This window comes from Lathyrus oleraceus, chromosome 1, assembly GCF_024323335.1.
Source record: "Lathyrus oleraceus cultivar Zhongwan6 chromosome 1, CAAS_Psat_ZW6_1.0, whole genome shotgun sequence".
In the NCBI taxonomy this organism is placed as follows: domain Eukaryota; kingdom Viridiplantae; phylum Streptophyta; class Magnoliopsida; order Fabales; family Fabaceae; genus Lathyrus; species Lathyrus oleraceus.
The window spans coordinates 429,221,154-429,230,540 of NC_066579.1; the positions used below are offsets into that span (position 1 = coordinate 429,221,154).

Sequence of the window (9,387 nt, forward strand, 5' to 3'; positions counted from 1 at the left end):
TCACGCCAGAAGAATGTTGGTCTGGTGTCAAACCTAGCTTGAGTCATCTAAGGGTGTTTAGATCTATAACATATAAACATGTTCCAGATCAGTTGAGAAGAAAACTTGATGACAAGTCCAGTCAGATGATCCTGATAGGATATCATTCGACTGGAGGATACAAGTTACTCAACCCAGTGAATAAGCAAGTAGTGATCAGCAGGGATGTGATCATAGATGAGCTTAAGGAGTGGGATTGGACTGATAATGTCAAGAAAGATTCAGTGAGAATCTTTTGTGATGAACCAACTAGTGAAGTCGAAAGAGAAGTTCAACAGGAAGAAGTCAGAGGTGAAGCAAGCACAAGCATACCTCAAAGAACAAGACACATGCCTGCAAGGTTGCAAGAATGTGTGATTACATCAGATGATATGGTTAATGATGAAGGTGAGCTGGTACATTATGCTTTCTATGCAGATGTCGAACCTGTCAATGCAGTTGAAGCATTAAAAGATTCGAAGTGGATGAAAGCAATAGATGAAAAGCTGAAGGCAATCGAAGTCAACAACACTTGGTCACTTGTCTAATTGCCCCAAGACAAGAAGGAAATTGATGTGAAGTTGGTATACAAGGTTAAGTTGAATCCCAAAGGAGAAGTGACTCGACACAAGGCGAGGCTTGTGGCGAAAGGATTTCTTCAGAAATAAGGAATCAACTTCGATGAAGTTTTTGCACATGTTGCTAGGATCGAAACAATCAGGTTGGTTGTTGGTCTAGCAAACATGAAAAACTGGAAGATGTGCCAGATGGACGTGAAATGTGCATTCCTTAATGGGCCCTTAGAAGAAGAAGTCTATGTTGCACAACCAGTTGGGTTTGTGAAACATGGCGAAGAAAGAAAAGTGTACAGGTTGCATAAAGCCCTGTATGGACTTAAACAAGCTCCAAGAGCTTGGAACAAGAAGATAGATGACTTTCTAAGGGAGAAGGAATTTGTGAAGTGAAAATCCGAACATGAAGTATATGTAAGAAGAAGCAAGGGTAAATTGCTTATACTATGCCTCTATATCGATGACCTGTTGATAACCGGTAGTTGCAAGAAGGAGATCGAAGACTTCAAAGGTGATCTCAACAAGGAATTCGAAATGTCATATATGGTTGACATTTCATATTTCCTTGGCATCGAATTCTACAAGAGTGGTAGAGGTTTGATGATGCACAAAAGAAGGTATGCAGGCGAAATTCTCAAGAGATTTGAGATGCAAGATTGCAACCCAACTTCGACTCCAGCTGAGCCCAGATTACAACTGTTGAAAGATTCAGATTCAAATGATGTCGATCCAACCCAATGCTGAAGACTTATTGGGTTACTTCGATACCTTTGTCACACAAGGCCTAACTTAGCATACAGTGTAGGTATGGTGAGTAGGTTCATGCAGAAGCCAAAGGTATCACATCTAGCAGCGGCGAAGAGGATACTAAGGCACCTCAAAGGAACTCTCGACTATGGCATTTTGTTTCCTGCAACTAATGAAGGAAAATAATGCAAATTAGTGGGATACACCGATTCAAGTTATTGTAGTGATGCTGAGGATTGAAAATCCATAGCGGGCTATGTGTTTATGCTAGGTGGTGCATCATTTGCTTGGAGTTCGAGAAAAGAGCCAGTAGTGGCATTATCGTCATGCGTAGCAGAATACATAACTGCTTCTCTTTGTGCATGTCAAGCAACATGGATGGTGAATCTGGTCTTAGAGATAACAACAAAGAGTCATGGAGCAATTACCATGAAGATCGACAACACGTCAGCTATCAATCTGGCAAAGAATCCGATAGCACATGGTCGAAGCAAGCACATCGAAATGAGGTTCCATTATCTTCGAGAGCAGGTAGCAGATGGAAAGATGAATGTGGAACACTGCAGAACTGAGAATCAGATTGCAGACATCATGATGAAGGGAGTGCAGGTTGAAGTGTTCAGAAGGCTAAGAGCTATGATGAATGTAGATAGCTTAGACACAATGAATTAGGTGGTGTGTTGAATTGTAATTTCTTGTGTCAAAGCAGGTTGCTCGACAGAGCAAGGAAGTGTCGAACCACCTAGTGTGTTGAGTAGTGTTAGCTATTTTGGGCTTTTATAGTTTTGGGCTTTGGCTTGAGGTCAAAGTTAACCTAAATCTATAAATAGAGGGAGTAACCCTTATTTTTGTAATAGAAGTGAACATAGTATTCATAACATTGTATTCATAGTATTTTGCAGTTGCAAAGTGAATCAGAAGTTTTCTATAGTTTGTGGGCAGAGAGAAACTCTGCAGAATTTTATTACTCTTCTCCTTCATCGTTCTCTGCACTCTTTCTTTCTCCATTATTCTTTTATTTTATTTTCATTATGTGGATGATAATAATCTTGTTCGTCAAGATTGATTGAAATTCTCCATAGGTTTTGGGGGATTTCCAACAATTTTAACTATCATAGATGAGCGAAGAGGATGCAAAGAGTTCTTGCTACCAAGAACAAATTCAGATTCGTTGATGGTTTGATACCTGTATCAAGAGAAGATGATTTCAATTTTATTGCATGGAAAAGATGCAACAATATTGTGTGTTCATGGCTGATTACTTCCATAAAACTACAAATGGATGAGAGCATTGTGTTCATATAAAACGTTGTAGACATTTGTAATGATCTCAAGGAGAGGTATTTGTAAGGAAAGAGAATCCATGTTGTTTCTTTGTATCAAGACATCTCGAATTTCAAGCAATGTGACCTTAATGTGTCTGATTATTTCACTGAAATGAAAGCTTCATGGGAATAGCTTGATCAATTCAGGCACATACTTCGATGTACATGTCCATATGCATGTGTTTGTGCTGCTATGCATAATGCAAGAAATTTCAATAAGGGGGACCAAAAAATCAATTCCTTGTGGGATTGAATGAGCAGTACCAAAGTGTTAAGTATCAAATCTTATTGATGGAACCATACCGACCATCAACAAAGTTCTATCCATTGTGCTGCAGGAAGAAAGACAACAAAATTATGGAGCTAACAATCCCCATGATGTCAAAGCTGAAGAAACATGTGCATTGGTAAATTTGGTTGAAAGTGGAGGTGCTAGCCGAAATTTTGGCAAAGAAAGAGGATATAATGGCTATCCATGAGGAAGAGGTAGGGATAATTCATTCAAAAAAAAATGTGTGTACATATTGTTGAAAGAATGGTCACACATAGATGCATGCTATAGAAAACACGGGTATCCATCGAGATGGGGAGTTACTCGAGGAAATGCATATGGCAACAATGTTGGGCCTGATGCATAAGAAGTTGGTGCATAAATGAAGATGAATACTGATAAAGGAAGTATGATACTCACCAAATATTAATTCAATACATTGATTGCTTTACTTGAAAGAAACAATCTAGATGGAACCAAACATGCAACAAATATTGTGAGAGGAAAGAGTAGTAGCTACTATTCTACAGGAACAACGTGTAAATACTCTAACCATGACGCTCATACCAAAATTCATGATTGCAAATGGATCTTAGATAAAGGAGAAACATATCATATTTACAATTTTATAGAGTGGTTATATCATATAGTGAATTAGTTCCTCCTATATCTATTGGTTTACCAAATGGAACCAATATTTAAGCTCATACAACCGGAAGAGACATACTATATGATAATCTAGTCTTGGAGAGGGTTATGAACTTGCCAGGATTTAAAATTAATTTGATATATGTATCAATATTGTATGAGAAAAACAATGGTACCATAGTGTTTGAAGATGATTCATGCATTATACAATAAAGAGGAACTACAAAGAGGATTGGTTTGGCTAAACTTATGGATGGCCTATATTACTTGAAGCTTAGTCGGGTAAAATTGTGTGATAGTGTTCATATTGTTGATTCAGAACTGAGTAGGTTATGGCATTCGAGATTAGGTCATTTGTCAGATGAAAAAACTAAGTGTTTGAATAAAAAGTATAGTTACATACTTGATTCTGACCATGTATCTTGTAATGTGTGTCACATGGAAAAACAAAATAAATTTTCTTTTTTCGTAAGTGATTCTAATGCAAAACCTATTTTTACTTGATTCATGATGATATTTAGGGGTCCTTCTCTGCAACATATGTTCATGGATTTAGATATTTCTTAACCATACTTGATGATTGTAGTAGGCACCTTTGGGTGACCATGATCAAGAACAAAGTTGAAGTGTATAATTTTATGAAAGCATTTGTCAACATGGTCAAAACCCAATTTGAGAAGAATGTAAAAGCTATCAAGATTGACAATGGTATTGAGTTTTTGTTGAAATCCTTTTATCAAGAGAATGGTATATTGCATCAGAGGAATTATGTTATCACACCAGAACAAACTGCAAGAATTAAAAGAAAACATCAACATATTCTAAACATCAGTAGAGCCTTGATGTTTTAGTCTAATATTGAAAATGTATATTGGTCATATGAAATTATGCAGGTTCTATTCTTGATAAATAGGATACCTACCAAAGTTCTGAATGATAGGTCTTATCTTGGATGATGTTGATTTCAAGCATTTGTCTATAGAAGATATGAATTTTCTTAAGGCTCATCTCCAGATTGATGAGGTAGAGGAAGTTGTGTGGAAGAGTGACATGGACAAAAATCCTTGGCCAGATGGTTATAGCATGGGCTTATTTAAAGCTTGTTGGGATATTTTAAAGGAAGATGTGTTTAATTTTGTGAATGAATTCTACCATAATGTTTAGCTCCCAAAATAAGTGATAACCTCTTTTTTAGCCCTAAATCCCAAAACAGATAATCCTCAAAGAATTAATGAATTAAAACCCATATATTTAGTCAAAAGTCTCTATAGAAAGTTGACTAAGCTTTTAGCATCTAGAGTCAAGAAGGTAATCAACAATTTGATCACTATAAGAAAACTTGTTTTAGCGTCAGCTATAAACCCTCGCTAATTAACAAAAAGCCGACGTAAATTAGTGTTAGGTTTGGTGTCAAGGCAGACGCCCCATAGCTTGAAGCTAATGTAGCGTCAAGTCAAAGCTACTACTAACGTCGGCAAAAATTAACGCTAAAGTTACGCAAAAAATATAATTGGACAAGAAACGTTATTGGAGGGTTTAGCGTCGGTCGAAAACAAGGCTAGAATATGACACATGTTTGCATTTGGTTAGTTAGTCTAAAAGAATTACATTTTACACGTCATCCAATAGCGTCGAATGTAGGCAACGCTAGTATGTTACACGTCATCATCAAGCGTCGGTCTATATAAACGCTAGTGTGTGACACGTGCTTATATATAGTTTGCTTGCCCACAATAACGAAGTTTACATGTCATTATTTAGAGACGATATTTGTCAATGCTAATGTATTAAAGGTTTTTGTTAGTGTCACCTATAATCAACACTAACATGCTTTTGTGTTTACCTTAGCGGCGGGATTAGCCGACGCTAAGTTTAGTTTTTTTTAATCCTGTTTTTTGAACGTACCAGAACCTGTTTAAAATGAAACTTGCTTTTAATTTCTATTTTTATGACGCACCAGAACGTGTTTATGAATATCTAGCGGATGTTACATTTGTAAATACATACAAGATCCATATATGGAAAATTGCAATAGTACATCAAAATCAAAACAATTTTTTTAAGTGAACAATCAAAATAAAAACTTGAAAGAGACTGAACATAATTGAGAAGTATCATATCATTGACTTTAACTACATGATAATGATACTGAAAGGTAATTAAAATATTGTTCATTATCTAAACCTCTAAAAAAGACAATAAAAATTCATAAACTATCTTTAAAATAACAGTACATTAGTAAACTTCCCAACATATTAGAAGGCATCTACACATAACATATGTTTTTACAACTTTCCTAAACTTGTCAGAACCTTCTTCCTCATTTTGATTTTGTTTAACAACAACTCTACTCATCATCATCATCTTTCTCATCCTCCTACAACATTTACAAAAACAATGTAAAAGTTAGCATCAAGAACAATTCACGTATACGTAACATTTGAATAGTAAATATCACATCATAAATATTTGGTCATCTACTAGTTTGAAATTTGAACAAGAATCATCTATAAAATAAAAGTGGCATTACATCTATGTGAACAAACTTAACACCATATTTCATGTTTTCAAGCCAAACATGTGTCAATCGAACTCCTCCTATGTGAACCAACTGCCCTCATAGACAATTGATTCAATTCGGATTAAGAGGGAATATGGTCATGATTATCTCATATCATTGTATACAAACATAAAATTGCAACAACACAAGGTTTTCAATGTCAACTTCCATTAAATTAGCTTACTCTGCCTTAAGTATTTAAGAATTTTATTTATAAATTAACTTACTATACAAAGATTCTTTAAATATTTCTTATTTCTAGAAATTGTTGAGAAGTTTATCCAAAGAAAGTCAGGTAAGTACACAACTAAAAGTAATATGCTGAAACACAAATGGCCATCGGTGCAATACAAATACTCAGCATTATTTTCTTATTTTGGATAACTTCTCTCATGTAATTTTGAAATTCACTCCGATTATCATCCTTCGTCCAACCGATCGACAACAGAATATCGGCTATAACAGCGCCATAACATTATATCATAACATCATTTTAACAAACAACCATTGTTCCGTAATGCATAATTTAGTATAAAGTGTTGTCAAATGATGATTATATCAATTGAATCATACTAATTCTCAATTATCAATTGAAGCGTACTAATTCTGAATTCTGAATTATTTAAATAAGGATACAAGGATTTCCATATATGTTACTAGTAAGGAGTAGTAAAAATACAAAAAGGTCGTAATCAGGATGATCACTAAAAGGAGCAGTAGAAGGACCAGTATGAGCTGGATGCATCATAGCAAACACGTGTCACCGAAAATCTTCAAATTGATTTGCCAAGTTTGTTGTCTTTGTATTAGCTTCTTCTGCATGCACATTAGCTCGTGCAACCTCATCACATGCTACAACATCTTCAGTTATGGCAGTCTCAATATCTTGGCTATCTACTTATGTATTGTGGTTTGTAATTGACACATGTGTCAAGTAAGACACTTTGTATCTAATATTGTTTTCCATTTATACAACTCAATAACATGCCCTCGCGTTTTACCCCCGACAACTTCTCTCCAAATTTGTAGTCTTGTTGATCCATCCACATTACCAGTAGTTCGTGTGGCTTGTGTCAAACTAGCATTGTATTTTTCCTGTACAACATAACATAAATGTGTTAATTTTACTAATGAAATATCAATAACGACCTAGCATTTATGATTTCTTGAATTACACTCACCAATATGAAACCTTCTTGACATTTGGGATATGACTTTCCCATAAACCACTGATCCCAGAGGTCGTTGATAAGATAAGTATTGCTTGGATTACAATTGATTATTTAAATAGGAGTTTATGGTTTACTTGTATGTATGTGGTTATAATATTTATGCTCTACAACTTAGGAAAATTGTTTGCTTTTCAATGGTAATTTATGACACTGATAGATTATAACACCCTTCAATGTAGTTTTAAGCATACAATATCCCACAAATTTTATATTCTCTAGATATGGTTTATTTCTGTTACACCATTGGTTTTTTTTGTTTCTTCCCATTAAAGCACATGGTGATAGACCAGAATATTTGTTAGAATATTCTTGTAATAACATCTGTATCTTTTCCATTCATAGAATAAGAAGTACCTTCCTAATCTATTTTAAGCAAATAATTGATGTATAGTTATGAGGCTTTTATATTGGTCACACATGATCATTGTACATATATGGATACAGATTAATGAAAACAGCAGGAAAACAATTCCTTTCATGGTATCAAGAGACCTAGGTTGCCCCACTTAGCCTCTCAACCTTCTGTTACACAATATTTTTCTTCTTTCTTTCTCTACTCACTAATCATGTCAATCCCAACCGATGTGGTAACTCCTCCACCACAATCGTCTTCACCATCAAAGAACCCTTTCCATCTGGCTCTCGTCGTAACCAACATCAAGAACCACATCCCTATTGTTCTTGAGATGGAAAACGTTCAATTTGGTACGTGGGTTGAACTTTTCAAAATCCATGCTCGATCTCATAAGGTTCTTTATCACATCATTCCTCCAGCACCAGGCAGGGAAAAGAAGACACCTGAAACCGATGATGAGCAGGAGTTGTGGGCGACTCTTGATGCAACAGTTCTACAGTGGATTTATTCCACTATCTCCGGCGATCTTTTGGCTACCATCATTGAACCAGACTCCACTGCCATGGAGGCTTGGAATCGATTAACCAACATCTTCCAGGACAATCAAAACGCTCGTGCAATCACTCTCGAGCAGGAGTTCTCATCCGTTCGCATGGAAGATTTTCCCACCGCTTCCGCTTACTGTCAGCGTCTCAAAACACTTTATGACCAATTGAAGAACGTTGGAGCCCCTGTCTCTAATCAGCGACTCGTTCTCCAACTTGTTTCCGGTCTCACTGATGCATACAAAGGGGTCGGTACACTAATTCGGCAAAGCAACCCTCTTCCACAATTTTATCAGGCCCGCTCTATGCTTACTCTTGAAGAAGTCGGTCTAATTAAGATGGCGGCTACCGGCGCACAGGCTGCCATGGTTGCGACACAACTAAAGGATGTTACTGAACCCTCCTCCTATAATGATAACCACGACAGCAAGAAGAATAACAGCCGAAATTCTGCTCATAAAAACCGAAACAGTTATGGTAGAAACAACAGACGTGGTCAACGTGGCGGCAGACGTGGTGGTGGTCAACCGTCCCTACAAGCCAACACCTCACAGTGGCAGTCTCCTCCCCCTCCCTGGCAGTAGTATCAATGGGGTTGGATGTCACCACCACGGGGACTCCCTCCTTGCCCATATCCGTCATCTCAATGGACTCGCCCAAATGGTCCTCCAAAGCAACCAGGACTATTAGGTCCACGTCCGCAAGCCTATGCATCCACCACTCCTTCTCTAGCACCCACGGATATTGAAGCCGCAATGCACACCATGTCCCTTAATCCTCCCGATGGCCAGTGGTATGTGGATACTGGAGCAACCTCTCATATGACGGCATCACAAGGTAATCTCTCGTCTTATTCTAATATGAGTAATTCAAATCAAAATATTATTGTTGGTAGTGGACAACAAATTCCAATTTGTGGTTATGGACAATCAACCCTTTCCACATCTACAAAACCTTTAAAACTACAAAATGTCATACATGCTCCGCAAATTATTAAAAATTTAATTTCTGTGCGACGTCTCACTATTGACAATAATGTTTCTATTACTTTTGACCCTTTTGGATTCTCTGTGAATGATTTTCAGACGGGGATGCCACAAATGAGATGTGATAG

The 9,387-nt window shown here is 36.7% G+C and overlaps 1 protein-coding gene across 1 annotated transcript; it reads left to right on the forward strand.

The window, feature by feature from the left end:
* Positions 1-7,939: 7,939 nt before the first annotated feature.
* Positions 7,940-8,857, forward strand: LOC127114282 (uncharacterized). The gene has a single exon (XM_051046580.1). The coding sequence runs from the start codon at positions 7,940-7,942 to the stop codon at positions 8,855-8,857; it is 918 nt and encodes a 305-aa protein (XP_050902537.1).
* Positions 8,858-9,387: the final 530 nt, after the last annotated feature.